The sequence below is a fragment of the Ursus arctos genome, unplaced genomic scaffold, assembly GCF_023065955.2.
Source record: "Ursus arctos isolate Adak ecotype North America unplaced genomic scaffold, UrsArc2.0 scaffold_8, whole genome shotgun sequence".
In the NCBI taxonomy this organism is placed as follows: domain Eukaryota; kingdom Metazoa; phylum Chordata; class Mammalia; order Carnivora; family Ursidae; genus Ursus; species Ursus arctos.
The window spans coordinates 7351267-7373770 of NW_026623100.1; the positions used below are offsets into that span (position 1 = coordinate 7351267).

Below are 22504 nucleotides of genomic sequence, written 5' to 3' on the forward strand. Positions count from 1 at the left end.
CTCGTTTTAAGAGTATCTCCTTTTCTCAGGAAAGGACACTGATCCTCTTTTCCTCCTTCTGATTGGTTTTTTAACTTCTGCATTTAGAACTCTGGAACATCCCTCCTTCCCATACACACAACCCCTTTGAAAGATGGCATAGTTAGATAATAGGGCTGCCTCCTGAGCCAGGTCCAGGACAAGCACAAACTCAAACAAGGGCAGGCTTCACCAGTGAAACAGTACACCAGCGAAACCCGGAGTCCTAGTTTCACTCGCTCTTAGATACCCAGAAAAATTCCTGTAAGGAAGCAAAATAAATGAAACACACCGTGGGGCCTTCCTTCCTTTTCCACTGGTCCAGGGCCACGGTGCCAGGTGACCCCTTATTTTGAAATTTTCTATCCGGCTTTATTTCCAGTATTTTCGTTAGTCCAAAGATACACTCCGATAGGAATACAAATATTCAAATTATAAAAACCAGTTAAAGGATAATTCATGTTCTCGGTTCACTATAGTTATTCCAAGACAGACTCCGGAAGCAGTGATTTGCCGCAGGCGCTGTTAGCTTCAATTAGCACATGAACACCAAGCCAAACAGAAAGGAAAGCTGTGGTTGTGGCAGCAGTGGATAAACAAGACCAGAACTATGACTTGATGTAGTGAAGTGAGCTCAAGAATTCAAATGATGGTGGTAGACAGCAAATTCATTTTTTAAGTGACTCAGTGTATTCTTTACAGCAGCCATAGCTCAGTGGCTGGAATTAGTGGCTTTGGAGTCAGACAGCTGTAAACGTAAATCCACCGCCATTTGCGTGCCCTTGATGAACACTTGGACCAGCTGTGTGTCCTTGGTGAGAGCTTTTCTGAGACCCAGTTTCTTCATCTGTAAAATGGGGATAATAATCATAATAACCAACTTCATGAGATTGTTATGAGAATTCAATTTTTTTTATATGTGTATGAAAAGTTCTTAGTAAAAAGCCAGGCATGTGATGTTTCCGGTTGATGGTACAGTGCTTACCAAGAATATATGTACCTCTTTAAATATTATATGAATGCTTCAGTAGTCAGACATTCTCCCGACCCCTTTCCACCCCATTTGTAAAACAGATTTTCAAAATCACATCAACTTCCACTGTATTTATTTGTTCATTTTATTTTTTTTTAAAGATTTTATTTATTTATTTGACAGAGAGAGACAGCCAGCGAGAGAGGGAACACAGCAGGGGGAGTGGGAGAGGAAGAAGCAGGCTCTTAGTGGAGGAGCCTGATGTGGGGCTTGAACCCAGAACACTGGGATAAAGCCCTGAGCCGAAGGCAGATGCTTAACCACTGCGCTACCCAGGCGCCCCTATTTGTCCATTTTAAACCCACGTTCCTTTTTTGTAGGATGGGGGTCCTCCATTTCTTCCCACTGAATCTTTCCCAAGAGAGAAAAAATTAAATTCTCAATTCTCCTCGGGGAGAAAGTTTAGGTCAATGGTTATGAACCAAACAGACCCGGTTTCCAAGATCTTTGTTGAAAGCAGGGAGACCGTGGACCTGTTACTCAATCTCTCTAAACCTGTACCCTTTCTTTTAAGATGGGGTGACACCACATTTATGTATGGCAAAGCATTTTGAATAGTGCCTGGCATCCAGTAAGCATTCTATAAATGTTGGCTACTATTACTATTTTATTCAAGACTGATCTCTTAGGACACATATACCTTGATTTTAGGACCACCCATTTTGTTTTGTTTTGTTTTAAAGATTTTATTTATTTATTTTACAGAGAGAGAGAGAGGGAGAGAAGCAGGCTCCCCGGTGAGCAGGGAGCCCGACGCGGGACTCAATCCCACGACCCCGGGATCGTGACCCGAGCCGAAGGCAGACGCTTAACCAACTGAGCCACCCAGGCAGGCACCGTAGCGATTTTGATTCAAGATCTGGATTGCTGAGCCTGGAAACAGAGTAGTGACCATCTTGGTTCAGTTTACAACATGGGTCCAGTTACTCTGTTGAATAAGCCCCAACTTGAAGAAAGCTGGGCAATGGAAATTTCAGTTTCTGACCTGTCACATACTCACTTTGAGCACCCTTGGCTTGGAAGCTTGTTAGAGTCTCAGAAAGAAAAAGAATTTATTAAATCAAATATTGTGCACAGATGAGACAACATATCACTTGCTAATTACAAGAGTGACTAGCACTGATGCAAACATCTCTTTTATTCCTCTCGGCTTATGGCCCAATTAACAATTAGCAGTGACTAATGTCCTAAAAGGAGGCTTTCTGTCTGCACTGCTGGGTTTTCTCAGGAGGAGTTAAAAATAAGATACTTGACAGAGTTTAGTCAGGAAAAAAAAAATTTTTTTTTAACTACAAGAAACCACCTGTATTACCTGTGGATAAAATATATTTGCAAAAACCCTAGACGACACTGACACATACACTGACTTTATTTATTAAAAAAAACAAAACTACTTTCCCTAATTTTAGAAAGTTATGAAACACAATAAAAACTACTTTTTTCCCATGCTGAAAGTCCTTAAACACTTATTTCACTAGTTAATATTTATAAGTTAAAAATAATCACTCTCTTGGAGGGAAGGTCTCTTACAGAAAAGATTGCAAGCTGAGGAATCAAACCCCAAGGAATGTTTCCCCAACACAGAGAAATTTTCCCTTTCTTCACTGGGTGCCTGTCACGGTACGCGGAGACAGGTCTTCTAAATTAATTGTCGCTTTGAGAATAAACCATGATTAGGATTGGACACCATGGTGACCATCCCCCCAAACAAGAAAATACAATAATTTCGAGGTAATGACAAAAAAATTAAATAAGCTTTGCTGGAAAAGCATGAATCTGTATCCAGACCTGATCTCTGGTTTTGCTATGGATTGATGGATAGCCCCAAATCTCCTCTATCATGTCGTTCAAACTGCCTCTCAGAAAAGTCTCAGATGTCTGTTATTTATACCTCTTCATGTCATTAAAGTAATGTATGCCCTCTGTCATGAGTACATACATTTTTGCCTAAATACTTATAGCTGTTAGTAAGCTCTTACTATAAAACAAGCACTAAGCTGAGAATTTTACAAATATTACCTTATTTAACCCTTATCTATAAGGTAGATAAAATAATTACCTTATTTTATCAATCAGTAGTACATTTCAGCTTGGGGAAGATAACTTGGTGGCCCAAAGTCCCACAGCTAAAAGGGGCCTGACCGCAGAGTCTGAGCTCTGAACTAACTATATTGATTTAAAAATCTAAATGATCTGAGTGACAGGCATCTGAATAGGCGAGGAAGTGTTCTAGAAGCTTCCCTGCAAGCTGAAGCCAACGATGTAGGCTAAAGACCCGAGCAGGAGTAGGAACGTCATATACCTAGGCACGGTAATTCTATCACTGAATTCAAGGGGCAGTTCTAGTCTTACTTTCCATGACCCTTTAACTTTTTCTCAGAAGAGAAGCACAAAAGTATCCGACCTTCATGAGAGAGAAAAGCAAGAGGGAAGCACAAGAGAGTGTCCAGAATGCCATCCCCACCTTGTCATAGCAGACTCTCTTCTCTAGCCATGTTTCTCTTTTAGCAGGTTGATGAAAGACGAGGGAGGTCCCATGGCATCACGTCAGGTTTGGGCAGGGTGAGTACAAATATTTACCACATCCCAACACCAGCAAACATGTGGGAAACTTTTAAGGTAGAAAGCTACTGTGTAGGATAAATAAAAGAAAATGCTACTTGACCCAATTTCAGAATTTACTGAAACCTAAGTTCATGGAGGCTAGCAATAGGAACAGGTTTAGAAAAGTTAAAAAAAAAAAAAGTAAAGAAAACAAACAAAAAACTTACGGAGGGAAAATAGGAGTTTGTGGGTTGTGTGCTTGCTTTTTCGAGGTTGAAGGTAAAAGGGCAAATCCTGGCCCTGGCGGAGAAGGTGTGATGCCCAGTGGACCAGCAGCTGGCCCCGGAGAGCACCCTCACGGGGTTCCAAGCCCTCCCCGAGCCGCACAGGGGACCTGAGGCAGATCTTCCTCAATGCTCAAGAGGGAACTTTCTCTGCTGCACTACGTGGTGCCTCTTGCAAAAACGCATGATGTGAAACCCATACCTAAGAACACTCTTGGGGTACGCATCACACCCTCAACCAATCTCCAGAGTGGGCTGTCGCCCGTGGAATGGAGATCAGATCACACTGCATTTGGCAACAGTCCTGGGTGGCTGAGGAAATGACATGAGCTCGCCAAGTCTACCAGAACTACCAGGACCACGAGGGCCCTCAACCCATCCTTCTCTCCAGGAAGGAACTCCAAGGCTACTTTCCGAACCTAGGCAGCCAGGGCCAGACAGTGTCTAGATGAACAAATGGCCTCAGGGCCAACAATTCCATTATGGTTTCTACCAATTAAAGGGGCGGGCTCCTGTCTATTCCCTAAATCCCACCATTCCTCTCTCAAATGGTACCAGCATCTCAGAGAAAACAGAAGAATTAGATAAATTCCACTAATCCTTGGACTTCGCTGGCTATCTGGGAAGGGGCCTTCACAGTTTGGGTTTCTGTTATGTGGAGAATCCAGCAAGGACCACAAGTGTTCTCTGTCTCTCAAGAATCGGCTTTGCGTATGGCTTTGGAAAGGTGATTTCTGCTGCCTCTGCTCTGTCTCTGTGTCTTCAGCTACAGTTTAAGGATCACGACTCACGGACCCCCTCTCATGGGGCATAAACTTTTTCTGTTGCTTTGACTGCTTGTTTGTTTGAATAATAAAGGAAAAAAAAAAACAACCCAGAACCCAAAGATGCCTGGGTTTTAGCTATACTTCTATCTCTTTGGGCTGATAGCTATTATTTGGTAGGAGATTTACACAATCTAGAAGCAGTCTCATATTTCAGATTCGGAAATAACCAAAAGGCCACTGTTGCCCCACCATTTATAGATAATCTACCGTGTACAAGGCACTGTAATAACTAAGACAAAAAAATGCATAAAAAGTTAAAAAATAGAAAAAAGGTAAAGCCAAGAGATAAAAAACACAATTGATGAATGGATAAAATTTAAAATGCACAGACTATCCTCCCTGCCCTTCAGACCATAGCAGTTGTGCACACACACGTATAAGTGTAATTCCCAGATAAGTTCTGTAACACACCCAGTGCGGTGTGGGGGCACCCAGGAGGAAGGGGATCACTTCACTGCTTCTGAGTAAGGGGATCAAGGCAGGTCTTAGGCAGCCTGGTGCACTGGAAAGCATCCTTTAAAGATGTACAGGATTAAATCAGTTGGGGATGGTTAGAGATGTCAAAAATAGCAATGATAGTACAGATAATTATTTATTATAGATCAGCCCTTTGGCACAATAAATGGCACTTAAAAATACGTGTTCATTTGCAAGCAGCCAGAAGAGAAAGCAGAGGAAGAGAGGGCAAGGAGGGAGGAAAGATAAAGTCATTTAGCAAAGTTGGTGAGGTTCCAGGTCAAGGCTAGGGGTGATGAGGATGGAAAATTAAATTGGGAAGTAGTTTCAAACCCTAGGGCACAGTATCACAGCCTACAATTGTACATCTAATAAATACCCGTTGTTTGTGTCACTGCTATTAAAGCCTGTTAGGCCATTTTGTTTTTAAAATAAATATTCCAGTTATTAAATAGAGTACAAACCCATCGTTCACAGACTAATCCTCTAGTGCACATCACATCCATTTATTATTGCTACTGATTAAATATAGCCATGTTACGGCAAATTCTACCTTTCCCCAGAAGCATAATTATCACATAGCACATGTCAAAATGAAAATCAAATGCATTCTCTTGGGAGAGAGGACAGCCAGCTTGTGAAAGCAGCAACTCACCATGTGACCTCGGGCAAGGCGTCCTTATTTGTAAACGCAGAGACCTGGGCCAGACGATTTCCCAGGCCCTTCCCAGTTCTAACTCGATTATAAGCTGCACATACAGATAGTCAAGGTGAATTACTGACCAGTCATGCTTGTATCTCAATAAATTTCATGGATCACACACTCTTAGGAATTTCTGTAATAATTCCTATGATGATTAACATTTATCACTCACAGGGAATTTGTCTACAGAGTACATCAACTAAGAATGTAGCAGAGCCTGCAAATTTGTTCCAAGTTGTTCTCCAAAAAAAATCCCTTCCTTTAATAGATGCATGTTTAATAGCTTCTGAAAAATAAACTCAGTAGCTCCCTTCGTAACTCTGAAAATCCTTCTTCCACAATAAGAGGAAAATGGACTCTTGAAATACATGGAGACAATCGTGTGGACGATGAAACTACTTTCTTTGGAGCAAAGGACTGTGGGACCTGTGGTGTTGCCTGCTGGGTCTGGGCTCTGCTGACCATCGAGACCCACTTGCTGAGGCCTCCTCCTCACTCTCTTCTCCAGATTCAAACTCCTCATCTACCGCGTGGAACAGTGGTTTGGGCCGTAGTGCCTCCCTTCTGCCCGGGCCAACATGCTCTTCTTGGCTTGTGTTTCTTGGATACCGGACGTGGCATGGCTTCCCTCCACTGGGTAAGCTCTTCATTGGAATTATCTCATGTGTCAGCCGTCTTTCTTGAAGTGTCCCTGTTCGAGAGTGTGCTTTGAACATGATGGATGGGAGTTCTGAATCACTACTGTCATTACCTGGGAAAATATGACAAGAGGAGGAAAGAACGTGACTTAAGATCAGAGAGAAGACTCCATATCTAGATCGCAAGAACTCAGAGTGAAACAGTCCTTCTTGAGGTTCCAGCTCTTACACTCACCTGTCTGACTTTCCCTGCCCTGAAGAGGGCACAGAATAGAAGCATATGTGCTGTGGTATAAATAGAAATGCACCAAAACCTGTGTATCAGGCTAGACTCCTTCAGGTAAGTAAGGGAGTGGTTTTTTGTTTGTTTTTGTTTTTTTGTTTTTTTGTTTTTTTTTACAAATCAGATCAGCTGGCCATAGGCATTAGGCCATAAGGCACAAAGATGCTTTGTTTGTCAAAAACCAATGTTGAACTGAAGGTGCCATGGTAACTGTCATGGGAACATGGTTGGTTTGGATTTTTTTGTTGTTGTTTGTTTTTTAAGATTTTATTTATTCATTTGAGAGAGAGCATGAGTGGTGGGGGTGGGCAAGGCAGAGGGAGAGGGACAAGCAGACTCCCTGCTGAGCAGGAAGCCCAATCCCAGGGTCCTGGGATCATCACCTGAGCAGAAAGAAAACACTTAACTGACTGAGCTACCCAGGTGCCCTGGTTGGTTTGCTTTTTAATCAGTGGTTACCAGAAAGCATTAAATCTGAGTTTCATCCCTTTGACCCTGAAATAGCCAAACTTGGAAAAACACAGGTGGGAGAGAACCACAGCGGAGAGTGGCAAAACCCCTGTGACTAGATGTCCTCCCTTCAAAGGAGGTGAGAGGGTGAACAGATTTCCGCTGGCACATGACAGCCATGATGGTGGAAATGTCCATGTATGGAGAACTTGCTATGCGTCTGTCACCGTGCAAACTATTTTATATCTCGTATGCCATTTGAGCCTTACGACAAGCCTTGGAGATGAGTAAAGATAGCATCCCCATTTCATAGGTAAAGAGGCTGAGGTTTCAAGAGGTTAAGTGACTTGCAGGGTCACACAGTGAAGATGGGACAGCAGGTTAGCAGAGCCTGTCCAGCTGCACATCTGCTCTCTGCCAGATGGTGCCTGGCTCCCTGACACGTGCCACGTGCCACATGCGGGTCAGGAGGCTATGCCAAGAGCAGAGGGAAGCCATTGGGTATCTACGCAACCTCCCCTCTCAGATGACCTTCCAAAGACGCCATCCATGACGCCATCCCAACTTCACTGTGCACACATCTTCAAGGCAGTATTTTTCACAAATCTCATCTATTCTCATTTCCTCAAGTTTTAACCTTACAGATTTATTTTCCCTTTAAATATTCTTCTGACAATTTAAGTATTTTAAGAACTTTATATTTAAATCTGAAAGCAGCGTTCTTTCTCCCACTCTTTATTCCCTCTTAAAAAACCAAACACAAAACAAAATAAAAACCCCACAGCCAAAACTGATAGCCACACAGGTATACAGAAAGCAAAATGTGTTTAGCCATCAGAAAAATTTTAAATAACCTGTTCAACAATGTTTTTCTTAAATATGATCGAATTATCCTCAGAAGGTAGCCTGGAAGTTGAGGGAGGTGGGGGACAGGAATCAACTGCTTTGAATTAAAAAAAAAAAAAATTAGTTAAGAATATTTGTCCATTTTTCCATTACCTCCCTCTAATTTGTGCTCCATGATCTGGCCTGGAACAAGAGTTCCTCTTGATCCTTTGGTGCTTGGAATATTATCCAAGAAAACAATGGCCTGAATGCTTCTCCCCCAAGAGTGGTCCTTTGGCCCACTCTCCTCTTCCCCTCCTAGTTTCCGACCCCTCCTCTGAGCATATGCTCCCCATCAGCACACGGAAAATAAATAGCTGATGTTTCCTGACCATCTCTGCTTCTTGAAAAGTAGCTTCCAAATCTAGGAAGAGGCTTGAGCAGGCAACTTGCAAGATTTCATGCAACTTAAGTCCGTAGATGTGTCCAAAAGGGGAGGAAGAAGCCAGTGGAAAGAGGAAGAGGAAGGAGGAAGGGTGGGGGCTGGGCTCTGTCCCAATTGCACAACCTCCTGCAGGTCCGTACCCAGGCAGGCAGTTCCAGGGAGAGATCAATGGAGACCTTGCAGCAAAATCTGAACATCTATTCTTCTATCTCCTGCTTTAACATCTGCACTTAGGCACCCAGGGGCAGGGTCAAGGAGAAACAGGAAGTGCTTCTGCCCAGGGCAAGGCAGAGCGTGACACCCAGGGAGTGACAATGGACTGCCTCATACTATATATGCTGTTTAGAGACCTAGACCTTGGGTGCAACGCCTCCTCCTCCCTTTCCTCATGGTTTTGTTTTAATTCTGATAATATTTACCATTTTAACCTTTTTTTTTCATCGTCACCATTTTATTGTATAGTTCTGTGGCATTAAGTACATTCATTCACCTTGTCGTGTGTCCATTTCCAGAACTCTTTCATCTTCCCCAATCCGCATGGATTGTAAGCCATCTCAGAGCACAGGAGGTGCGTGTCCAGGAAGGAGTGCTCTGCTTATAGCACCAAGTGAACCTTGGCTCCTTGCAAAAGAGTGGAAGAGTATGTGGAGCCCCCACACATCTAGAGTAGGGGCTGCTCTAACACCAGAGAGCAAGGGGACAGTGAGAAAGAAGGATGCTCTCCAAGTCACAGCCTGGTTAACCAGAGACTGCCTGCTGGATGCCATCTCTCCCCCCATATTCTTCCCTAGAGGGCCTCTGGCCACGCCTTGACTTGTCCTGGTGCAGAGAGCCTTCAAGTTTGGAGAGAATGTGGGTTCAAATAATTGTGCCCAGAGACACACTGAGAATGATCTCAGTCTAACCCCGATTACTATAATGCTTTAAAACTTATTAAGGATAACCGATAAATTAAGTCCCACTTAATTTTGTATGCATTGCCTGGCTTCACCTCGGGGCAACACGGTTGTAATGGGAGTTACCAATATTCTCCTCTTTACAGAGAGAAAATGACAGCATGAGAAGTAGGCTTTTATGTTTTCTTCATATAAGTCCTAAATATGTTGTCCTAGGATTTTATTATTTTTACAGAAAATGTGAGCAAGTTGCCTTTTAGGGCATCTATTCAAAGAATAGGATCCTTTGACCTATTCGTCTGCTGAATAATGTAAACATATTTCCAAACGTTAAACAACCCCCACTTCTGGAATAAATCCCACCGCATAAGGTGCAGTATTTCTTTAATGTTCTATTATATTTTGTTAATAATGCTTTATTTAAGATTTGCACATTTGTGCTCAAGGGAGATGCTATGTGCCGATCTCCTGCCACAGGAGCGTGTGACATTGATGTCCGTCGTAAGAAAGGACTGTGTGAATTTCATGTTTTCTATTCATCCAAACAATGTAAATCGCACCAGATTATTTGTGCCAGGAAGATTTTTAGAAATTAATTTATTATACACCCTACAATGGTGCTCTTTTGTTTTGTTTGCTTTTGTTTGCGGATTAGCTCTTTTATAACATAACATGACACTGCTTTCAAGAGGGCGCTCTGGGAACAGACGGCTAGATCCACGAAACAGAACTGAGAGCCCAGAACTGCCCAGGGCAAGGCAGAGCGTGACACCCAGGGAGTGACAATGGACTGCCTCGTACTATATATGCTGTTTAGAGACCTAGACCTTGGGTGCAACCCCTCCTCCTCCCTTTCCTTGGGATAAATGACTTTAGCACGGCAAAGGTGGCATCTCATCTTGGAGGAAAAGATGGGGTTGGGACAGGGGCAGGGCCATTGGAAAACAATCTGATGCGAGTCTCTGTCTCAATCTACACAAACATATATCTCAAAGGGTTTGAAATTTTAATGGAATCATTAAACTAGTAAAGTTTAAAAACATTGGGTAAATCGTTTTCTAATTTTTCTGTGGAAGATGGAGCAGATTTGATTAAATGGAATAAAAATTTCTGAATGGCGAGTATATCTAAAAACTAAAAGACAAATGTGAAACTGGAAGAGAAACCATTGGCAACGAACACGAGACAATGGATGATATCCTTGTTATACAGTGTTCTTCCAATTCATTTTAAGAAAACAAACAACGGAATAGAAAAAAATGGCCAAAGGCAGAAACAGAAACTTCTCAAGAAGAATACAGTTGCTTCCAAAAATATGAAAAGATGTCCAACCTTACTAAAAATCAAACAGACTCAGATGAAAATTAATATGGTATATAAATTTTATCCTATCACATCATAGGTTACTTGAAAGTCTGAATGATGGTAAAATGTTTGGCAACTACTTTTCTCACAGACTGTTGGTGTGAGGAGTAAATTTAAATATGTATAATTTTTTTTTTAAAAGATTTTATTTATTTATTCGACAGAGATAGAGACAGCCAATGAGAGAGGGAACACAAGCAGGGGGAGTGGGAGAGGAAGAAGCAGGCTCCCAGCGGAGGAGCCTGATGTGGGGCTCGATCCCATAACACTGGAATCACACCCTGAGCCGAAGGCAGACGCTTAACCGCTGTGCCACCCAGGCGCCCCTAAATATGTATAATTTTTGACCCCCAAATTTTGCTTCCTAGAAAACATACTAAGGGAATAATTGATTATTTGTGCAAAAATCAATCATAAGTGATCCGAGGTACTTATTATATTCATTCCTCATCTTAGATAAAAAGGCAAAACACCTTAATATTTATTAATAAGGCTTTAGCTAACTAAGCTAGGATTATTTTTTATAATTGACTATTATTTACTCATAAAAATGATTATTTAGTTTATATCAATTGAATGGAAATTTGTCCACAGTAGATGGCTGAGTAAACTAGACAATTTATAAAAATTCCAAAACAATAATGATACAATGATTTTGTGGATAATATCATGCTATGTGTTTCTTTCTTTCTTTCTTCCTTTCTTTCTTTCTTTCTTTCTTTCTTTCTTTCTCTCTCTCTCTCTCTCTTTTTTTTTTTTTTAGAGAGGAAACACAAGCAGGTGGAGTGGGAGGGGGAGAAGCAGGCTTCCCACTGAGCAGGGAGCCCTGATGCAGGGCTCAATGTGGGGCTCGGTCCCAGGACCCTGGGATCAGACCTGAGCCGAAGGCAGACGCTCAACAACTGAGCCACCCAGGTGCCCCTTTTTTCTTTCTTTCTTGTATCAGGTACAGATAGGTTAGGGACCAGGATGGTGCAGAGAGAATTATAGAAGAATGTTTACCAAAATGTTCTATAGTGATTATATCTAGGTGTTGGGGTTTCAAGTACTTTAAACTTTCTTATTTTATGTTTTTTTTCTACTGATTGATTTTAATTTTATAACAAGCATGTTTTCAAATCAGAAGAAAATAAACTTCCATTTTAAAGAAGAATTATATTCACTCTTCAAGATTTAATTCTAAAATCCTATACATTTAGCTTATTTGAACTTCCAATGTGTTTTTAAGTCTTCAATATTTGGGAAAATTAAAGTAGATAATATGGCATATTATATATTATATATCACCTTTTGCTAATAGAAAATCATTTTATATACACGTTTAAAAAATAATAACGGCTTTTATTAGAACAATAGGCAGTTTCAATAATTCAAGAATTCTACTTAAGAGTTAGATATTAAACAGGAAACAGTTAATCAGTAAATTTGATGAAATTATTTTAGTGAAATTTAACCAACTTTGGAGAATCCTGATTTTTAAATATTTCAAATATTTAATTTGAGTTAAAATATTCAAATATTTCAAAAAAGTACCCATTTTACATCAGCAAATTATCACCTCTGGGCTATATCCAGCCTGTTGCCTCTTTTCGTATGGCCTGTGAGCTAAGGATAGCTGCTACCTTTTTAAGGGGTTGAAAAAAAGAAGACTATTTTATGACAGGTAAAAATGACATGAAATTCAAATTTCAGTGTCCATAAATCAAGTACTGAATTAGAGTAATAAAAATGTTTTCTCTTTTTCTTGTCATGTAAGTACCTACATAATATTCTTGATTTTGCATCTTGGCCCACGAGCTCCCAAATATTTGCCATCTGACCCTTTACAGGAAAAGAAGAATAGCCAGGCAGGCAGGTTACCTGTGAAATCAGCAGCCCTCGGGTCTCTTCTTGCCGGCTGAGGGTGGCCAATGGGAAAGGAGAGGTAGCGGATATTTTTGGTACCGGCCTGTGGGTAACAAGCAGAGAGGAAAAGCAGAGGTGAGTGTGCGATTCAGAGAGTCCTATGGGAAACAGTGGGGACACAGGCCCATGCTGGGCACCTCGTGTAAATTACAGACTCGCCTGTACTCCCGTCACTCTGGTTTAAAGCCAGCAGAATGCTTCAACCTTCGATATGTGTTTCCTTTCTCTTTCATGATAAAATAGACCATTATGAACCCCTCAAATGACTTTATTTTGGAAAGCACTTGTTTTTTAGTAAGGAAAACAGAATTATGGATTATTGAGATAGTTTTTTTTTTTTAAGATTTTTATTTATTTATTTGACAGAGAGAGAGACAGCCAGCGAGAGAGGGAACACAAGCAGGGGGAGTGAGAGAAAGAAGCAGACTCATCGCGGAAGAGCCTGATGTGGGGCTTGATCCCATAACGCCGGGATCACGCCCTGAGCCGAAGGCAGACGCTTAACCGCTGTGCCACCCAGGTGCCCCATTGAGATAGTTTTTTATACGAAAAAATAAAGAGTATTTAGTACATGGTCAGGAGATCTATATTCCATTCATTGGAATAATTACGATTAAGTGGGATAAGCCAATTAGCCGTTTTGTGCCTGAGTTTCAATGTCTGGAGAAAGGGAGAAAATGCATTTGTTACATTGTTCACAGAAAGAGCCTGAGGATAAAGTAAGACACTCGAAAGCACCTGTATTCTTTGCAAAGACAATATGATTGCTACGTCACGATATCGCTGGTGAGTTGACAAGCAGCTCTTCCCATTAGCCAGCCAGATGTGTGCTTACGGTAAGCATTCCTACAAGGTCACAGGTTGAATACTTCGTTTGATTTTAGTTTGGAAATGATAAATTGTGAAACAAAAATGTTTGAACAAGGTCACTTAACCCTCGGCTCAGGCGGTTAGTGGCTATTATTATGATCCTCCTCATTATCATTACATTTTAGCCACTGAGACTAGGGTAGAAATTAGAATCTACTCCAGACGTAACCTTCGTCCAGATGTTCCAGTGAGAATGGTTCGATATGACCTAAATAGAATAGCTCAGATGCACTGTGGGTAATATGAAGATGGGGCCCCAGGGTCTGGCCAAGAGCAGATCCTTCCCTAGATCTTCCTGGGAGAGAAGGAAGCTTCCTAGAGCCCAGCGTCCCAGTCCATGGAGGTTCCCCTTACCGGGAACCCCACCTTACCGGCTTTCCCCACGGCAGGCTGTGGCCTTTCCTCATGCTCTCCCTTAAGGTATTCTGGCGGCGGATCAGAATCTCTTTAGCCTGCTTCTCGCTTGTTTGGGGTCTGAGGTTGTATTTGTTGTAGGACAGGGTCTGCGGAAAGAATAGAATATCAAATGCGTAATATGCTCCATACAACCATGGCTTTCGGAGGCCATGGAAATATCACAAACTAAGACTACTAGAGGAAGAAGACACCAAAGAGGCCACATAAGCATTTGCCTCAATTACAGGGGAGCAAGCGGTGGCCCCAGAGAAGAAAGGCCTGTGACCGAGGCCACCCCTACCAGGACAGCGCTGTGGTTTGCAGCCTGTGCCTTCCGGCTCGCACAGCCCTGCTCTCCACCTGCACTGTCTCTTTCGTATCCTTGCAGTGGTCCTGCCCTGAGATGCCCACGGACTTCGGCTGCCCCATACCCACACTCTTTCCCAGGTCGTGTTTTTTATGCTTGGACAGTGGTTACTGAGTGTTTGGACCCAGTGGATGAAGGAAATGTCGAAACTACTTTGGGAATTTCATTAAGGTTGCTATTTTTACATTTTGCCAATTAGAGCTACGTTAAAAAAATCAACCAATTACTATCACCATTATCAGTTCAAAAAGGAAGAGGTTTTTTTCAACCAAAATGTAGGAAGGACATAATCTCTAATTACAGAGCAGTCCTTCAAACTGAATCAGTTATCTTTACAAAACATTTCTTCCTTATTCTCACCAAGCCAGTGATAACCTGTCTTGAACCACAGACCAGCCTTGGTCCTCAAATGTTTATCAAGTGCTTAACTGGAACGCCTTCTCTCCCTACTTTCCACTGTGCAGCAGTGAATATACTGGTCCCACTGGATACCAGATTCAGGACTACAGTGCTACTGCTCCTGGGTAATGGATATTGTAATAAGGATTTCCAATTCAATAGCAAAATAGCAAAAGCTCTACTTGTCAGGTGCCATGGTGGGCACAGGATTAAAAAAAAATGGATAAATTTGAAGAATGGGGGGTGCCTGGGGGGCACAGCGGTTAAGCGTCTGCCTTCGGCTCAGGGCGTGATCCCGGCATTATGGGATCGAGCCCCACATCAGGCTCCTGAGCCTGCTTCTTCCTCTCCCACTCCCCCTGCTTGTGTTCCCTCTCTCGCTGGCTGTCTCTATCTCTGTCGAATAAATAAATAAAATCTTTAAAAAAAATTTGAAGAATGGTCTTCAAAAGGCTCATGGTCTACTTGGGGAGTCAAACAAGCATATAATGTTGCCTGTTCAGGAAGTGAAAAGCTATTGGGGTCTTCTGGGACTTACAGAGTGTAGGAAAAGGGCACTGATCCAGTCCTAGGTGGGAAAGGCACACTGCACTGGGCTGAGTCTTGAAAGATGTTCCCCTTCAGGAAGAGGGAACACTTGAGATAAGACATAGCTGTGAAAAAAATGTGATGGGAGACAGGAGGACCTACTGAAGCAGAGCTGGGAATTTGTTTACCACAGGACGGTTTAGTTCTTTAGTCAAAGTACTGTGAGAAATGAGACCAGAGGTACAGGACAGGGTGGGGTTGGGGGCGGGGAGCACCCTAGGGACAACCTACTAAGAGAGGAGACTCCAACCTCCAGGCCAAGGGTCCCTTAAGTGGGGTGCTCACACTTCAAGAGATGTCACAAGACAACCTCCAGGGCGAGGAAAAAAATACTAATACTTATGTTTCCATTCATTTTTATAAAAAATACAAAAGAAATTAAGCTTTCTTTGTACTTAGTATGCAGATTTATAATAAACTTCTGCTTGGTTGATATAGGAGATGGTCCAATTTCCTACCAGAACAGAAGAGGGTGTTTGTAACAAGGAGGGGTTGACAGCAGTGTCCTCACTGGTTCACTGGTTTTTAGTTTATTGGTTGTGTTTTAGTGTCTATACAGCCAGTTAAATAGATTTGTGGCTTTCATTATCTGTTAGCTAACTAATCCTCATAAAACAGACAATTGTCTAAAAGGAGTCCATAAAGGTGGCACAGGTTGGAGGCCAAGGGAACAGGGGAGAATTTGCAAAGCCAACTTTCACCGTCTCCTGATAGGAAATTTTTACAAGCCACTCTTGACAAATTAACCAATCTGATAAAAAACATCTGGCAAAAAATTAAATTTTTGAAATGTATTTGAAATATGGACTCTTAGCCACCATCGCTAACGATGGACCTCAACTTCAGTGCGTTGTATAAGTGGGGATATTAAAGAATGACATGTGACACTGACAAAAAAACATTTTAAAATTAAGTATTAGAATACCAAGACAAATTTTACAATTTTTCACCAATGTTAAATTCATGCAAAAGTGAAGTCAGTGTGTGTGTATGTTTATATACACACATGTATATATGTGTGTCTGTACATATATATACATATACATATATGTGTCTGTACTGGTAGGAATTTCCTACACCTTGACTTGAGGGCTGTACTTTAAGGAACATGTGGACATTTTTTGTTCTATTTCACCTCATATCACATCCCCCATGTGCTTATCCTTGCCTATCTGCAGGGAGCACAGTAAGTCCTATGCATATAATGTATATGCAATTTTCTTCCTTTTGTTTCTTTCAGTCCAGCCCTTTAATGAAGGAGCTGGTGATGGCTGCACGACTGTATTTCCCCCTAGAACTTGAGCTCTATTCGACAAAGCTCTAGATATGCACTAAATATTTACTGAAGAGAACTGAAGTTGAATAAATGGTTTTCCTTCTTTGAAAGTGTGTGGGAATTCTGAGTGTGACCTGACCATTTAGGCCACCCCAGGGGGCTGTCCGTCAATCTCTGACTTTTCCTTCGAGTCTGAGCTGAGGTCAGTTTCTTCCCTCGTATGTTTAAAGAGAGTGTTTCTCCCTCTCATCTCCATCCCGAGTGTTGTCCCACTGGGAACCTCCGGAGGCTAGTTCTTCAACTTGCACAGCAGTGACAATCTGGTACTGGACGTGCTGAGGGGAGTGGCTTCAAACAGGAGTGGCCGGAGTCCTCCCAGGTGCCACAGACCAGGCAGGACCGCTCCGTTTCAGATCAACCATGAATGAGGGTCCCCCAGAGTCAAACACTGCACTCATTCCAGCCTTGTCCTGAAGTGACTCCTGACTCCCAAGATGGCCTCTTCTGAGATGCAGACTGTGAGAAATGCCCCAGCCATCAGCCCCACACCGTGTGAGGTCCAGTGACGATCACCCAGGCTAGAGACTACAGATGTCACCCTTTGTGACAATCCTCAAAACTGTAGATCACCCACTAGAAACCAAGGAGACAGGTGTCCTGCATTGCATCTCTAGAGCAGTTTTTCTTTCAAGAGGGCAAGAGGACCACGGGGAAAAGGGGAGTACATGACCTATGTAAAAGATGGTGTGAGAAAGGAGACAGGAAGGGAGGGACTGGCGAGGCTCACTCTGTCAAAGTAACAAAAGTGGAGGCAACAGCCATCTCAGGGGCTTGAAACTCCCTTCCTGTGTGACCTACCATGACCCATCTGCTTATCTGGGGGTAGTAATGAAGGAAGATGTCACCAGCTTAGAAGAGAGAAACCTGGAGGACAGACTGAATGAAACCTGGAGGACAGCCCTTATGAAAGAAGAGATTTGGCTCTCTGGGAACCTGCAGGAAAGGAAAGAAAGACAGAATGGGTAGCTAAGACTCATTTAGACTGGGTTGGAGTCCCAGGATCTCCATCTCCATTTCTGGACCTTTCCTTAAATTTGACCTTCGCCCACATGGGGAAAAGGCTGAGTTTCAGGCTGCCTTTGGGCTCTGGCCCCCACGAAGCCAGCAGACATTCTTCAAACCAGGAAGTTCTTAACAATTTATCTATTTATCAGAATGTGATAGTCTTACTGAAACAGTTTCACTTGGAATGATTTGAAAGCTCTTGAATTTACTCTAAGCTTGCTATGATTGATGCTGACCTATATTCCTTCAGCAGGTGCAGAGCCTTTTGCTGGCACATTCCCCTTAATCACCGACCTTTCCAAAACAGGAAGCCAGAGAGCATTCACTTTAACTGGCTCGTGTAAGGCTGGAGTCATGGAAAGAGCACTGCGTAGACACTTGGAAGACCTCGGTTCTTAACTTGGATTTTTTGTGTGTGACCTTCAACAGGTCAGAGAAACAACTCTCCCAACCTCAGCATCTTCTACTTGAAAGCGAGGGGCTTTAACCTGATGGGTTTTGGGCCCCATTAAGACTATGACCTATAACATAGTCACAAAACCCAAGGCTCTCACAATGAATTTACTTCTAGCCATATCATACTCAAGAATTGGCATAGTCAATTGAATCCTCAAACTGAAAAAAGAAAACTCCTATTTAGATTTCACAAGCTTAAATGTCATTTGACTGCATCAAAATTTCAGAAAGACTCACCCACTGCCCCCAGGAATGTTCTTACTATACACTTTGCACCCGTTCCCAAGTGGTAGTATACACTCCATACCCTCTTCCAAAATTAAAAAATAATATGCCCAATACGAGTCCTCTAATGCAGGCTTTCAGCATTTCAATAACCATCTCAACTTTCTAAGCTCTATTACAGTCAGTCAGATGGAGCCTATCACTGGCGTCCTGGTGCCATCTTTTTCTGTGGTGTGGTGAGTGAGCTCCACCAGTTGTTCATCTCTGGAGGGAGAGGGAGACCTGTTGGTTCTGGAAAGTACCAGGCTGCAGGGCTAGGGCAGCCTGACCCCTAGGGCCAGCAATTGGATCTGCATTCCTTTTTACACCACATGTGCCAATTTTTTTTTAGCAGAAAGGTAACAATTAACTTTCTGTTCTCCAAATCAAGCAGAAAGAAATGGTTTAGCCAGAAGGCTGCTTTAGAGGAGATAATGTGAACAAGAACGGATTCCTGAACGACTGGTTCCAAGGCCAGGCGATGGGACAGACAGATGGCTTATACGCACCCTTTGTCGAACTTGGTACATGTTGTGTGTCAGAATGTCCCTCATGGACTCCACGTCTTCTGGGGAAAGCCTTTTGGTTCCATGTATCCTCTGGGCCCTGGAAACATCATTGGAGGGAAGCCAAGCATTATTCTTACATCCTGGCAAGAGTGCCACAAAAGTACCAATATACGTGTGGGAGTTCTAAGTTCCAGAACCCATGTTTTAACATAATTTTTTCTATTGTTTCAGTAAGTTCCTGTGAAATGTCAGTACACGTGTCTTGACTTCACATTTTGAAAATAAGGTTTCCTTGCCTATAGCTTTTATGTGGGAATTACTCTAACTCATTTTTTAAAAAGGGTTTTAAGATAGATACAAACCAGTAAACTATTTCTTCCTCCATATCTGTTATGAGCAAACATGTTGATAAAATACAATAAAAATCAACTGCTAGAAAATAAATTTTTAAAAAGGTACTATAAAATTAGAACCGAATGTTTTACTGTTAGATTCAGTGGAAATAAGATTACTCAGCAAGACTGACTCGTGGTTAGGTCTGCACTGATCTCATTGCAGACAGGTGACAAACAGCTCACGGACAACACCACCCGCAAACCACATTCAGAATAGCTCTGATCTAAGGGAGTATTGAAATTTTGTGAGTACATTTACCTTGGAATGGTTCCTTTAGGGATTTTATCATTGGTTAAAGAATAATTGTAAGAAACTAGAATCATATTTTACAAGGATATTTAGACTATTTCTATTCTGAAAGCCAGCCCAGCTCTGAGACACTGGGCACTCTGTGAGATTCTAGAAGCAGTTGACCGCTCCCTGCCTCCGCATGACTAGCTCCCCAAGGCTTCCTTCACCATAAGCCCTCCCCCTACCCCCCTCCCCCCGCTGCACCCCCGAAAGTCATGTCCAGGTTATCAGTCAATGCACAATTGTCTTCTGAGGATTTCAAAGTCATGACATTGCTATGTGCAGAATTCTCATGTGACAAATACATTTGATTTCAATCATTTCAATCTAGTGGCAGGAATTTCTAGCAAACGTTTCATTGTATGAATAATATATGTTCCCTGTAGAAAGTAAGAACAGAAAAGAGAGAACTAAAGAAAATTAAATCTATCTTTTAATACTCTCACCTCCCTTAATATTTTGGTATAAAACCTTACAGAGTGGTGATTTTTCCTTTCCTCGCCGGAACTCTTCTCAGTGCATAAAGGCACCGAGATGCTACTACCCGCTTACAAAAGTCTTAGGATAATTGATCACAGAGATCAGTAGTTAACTGGTTTCAATACAGGCCACTTTTTAAGTATTTTTTCCCAAACATTAGTAACAACATAGCCGTACATAGCAAGAACATTTTGTGAGTACTTTTTGTACATTTGTAAGTACAATTGTAAAATATTTTTAAGGCCTTGGGTACCAGGTATCACAGAATGCCAGAATTTATTTAGCAATCCTGTCTGTAGACGAATGCCCTTTCTCCAGCAGCCTTGAAATCAGAGTTTCCATATCTCAGAGCTGCAAATGTCAACACTACTGATACTCAGCTACCACCCTTGGTGATCTAAACATTATTATCAGGGCATTTCAACCTCCTTATTTAAAAGTCCTCGGAATAAAATTTACTCTGATTGAGATACACCTACACTGAACACATTCCTTTATTATGGTGGAAGCAGCCTCTTGCTGAGCAGAAACAACAGCTAATCAAAAAGTTACATTTCTTATGTTCCTAATGATATTCACAACCAAGTACGAAAAACCATAAGATAATGGTAAAGTTAAACTCAAGACAGCAGTAGGTCTAACTTGGCACTCTTCCCGGTTTGTAATTGGCCACTTTGGGAAAGATGAGACTTAATGAAGGTCCATTCAGCCTGTTGGCTGGATGTGTAATACAGGGATCCCCAAGGCACCATCTCGCACTGATCCACACTGAGAAGCAACAGCTATGAAATTATACAGAGGAATTATTAATTTAGGCAAGGTGATACCTGGAGTTTTCCACATGCCACTTCATTAGCAAAATCATCCCTGAAATGATCATATCATGAGCACAGGAAAAACACGATCCTTAGGAAAACTGAATGTTAAATAATCTCTGGGTCAAAAAAATAAAATTATAAGCTGAGAGACGCTTGTCACTGGAACATTCATGCCATATCCGTAAAGGAAATTGCCGTCACCTTAAATAAAAGCCCTGTGGTAATTTCATGAGTATTAACATCAAACTGGGAAAATCTGAATCCAAATGTATTTAAGTAAAAGGTTCACATTTCTCTTAACTTTTTTTTTTAGTCAGATGCTATAATAATACCAAAAGATGCTTCAGTTCTAAACACGACGATATAAGTATGAGACACAGTAGACGTTCTATTCATGCCATGACATGAATTCCTCAAAGATCGAATATTATGCCCTGATTCATTTGAAAGAACCCATTCTTTTGTGATACCTTTGCGCAGGAAATCCATGAGAAACGTATGCTAAGGTGAATGGAGAACGCTCCCACTGATTAACCAATGGGACCCAACTGCTCTTCTCTGTGTGGGGGCTCCTTGCGTCTTTTTAAAAAAGATGATGACCAATATTTAGGATGAGTGAAGAATGGCTCAGGAGAGGGCCAATATTCCATTATGGCAGGGAAAATGGCACCAGAATCTTCACTCCAGAATCTTCGGTGTCAGAATGCATAAATGTAAGCCTCTGCTCGTCAGTGTGTGATCAATTAAAAAATGCTTAAACTATAATAAAGTGATTTATGGGTTTTTTAAAAAATAATCGACAGGTTAAAATTATTTGGGAGTTTTTAAGGATGACGCTTTGAATTGTATAGTGGGAGCTTGTTATGCCTCTAACTTTATGCGCACTTTAATATCTCTTTAATATTAACCAAATATTTAAGGGTTTGACAACTTTCAATGGTTTGAGCCTTTATCATCTGGTATTTCTAAAAGCTTACTACTCATTGGTAAAACGAGGTGCCTCTTAATTAAAATAATAATCCAAGTACATACTCTATGTATTCCCTAGGGTTGTGTCGATGGTCAAATAACATAATGAATGCAAAAATTAGGGCATTCCATAGAATCAAGGCCATCTGCACTGTGCTATCGACAACTTCTGGTGGTAATGTTCTCCTGAAGTTCACAGAGTTTAGAAAGCTAGCCCTCTTGTAGAACAATTGCTTAAACTTCTAAAGAAAAAAAGATATGTGCATTTTGTTGTTACCATCTCATAGAGAATAATAAAAAGCGAGCTGAGTACACACTTCTTTTTCCTGTTATTGTATGAAGGTTTGTTTTGCAGAAATTAGAATTTGAAGAAATGCTTTGATCTTGGGAGAGGAATTCCTTTTTGCTTGATGTCTTACAGATTTCTGATGAGATCAAATAAATGCAATTTAAATACCGTTAAACTTGTATTAAGTATCAGGTAAAAGAATCTCCTCTCCTAGGCCAGTTAACTAACTGGTTTGGGCTGTTAGAGGAAAAAAAGAATTTCTAACCTCTAAGGCTCTCTTACTAACCTTGAATCGCTGTCTAAAAACTAATGAACTCAACAGAAACACTCCCTCCAAATAAAGCTGGCTTGAATACTGCCTTGAGATTAAAGACTGGGGCTGCTGCTTAGGACCAATGC

At 41.6% G+C, this 22504-nt stretch overlaps 1 protein-coding gene across 1 annotated transcript in view; it reads right to left on the reverse strand.

Annotated features, from left to right (window-relative positions):
* Positions 1 to 5134: 5134 nt before the first annotated feature.
* The window catches only part of SLC9A4 (solute carrier family 9 member A4), a 65521-nt gene continuing 48151 nt past the window's right edge, over positions 5135 to 22504 (reverse strand). The window contains exons 9-12 of the mRNA XM_026488551.4: positions 18863 to 18959; positions 13914 to 14045; positions 12628 to 12715; positions 5135 to 6616 (exon numbers count right to left, since the gene is read on the reverse strand). Coding sequence (XP_026344336.2) covers positions 6261 to 6616; positions 12628 to 12715; positions 13914 to 14045; positions 18863 to 18959 — 673 coding nt within the window. The 3' untranslated portion in view covers positions 5135 to 6260. The remainder of the gene's footprint in view (positions 6617 to 12627; positions 12716 to 13913; positions 14046 to 18862; positions 18960 to 22504) is intronic.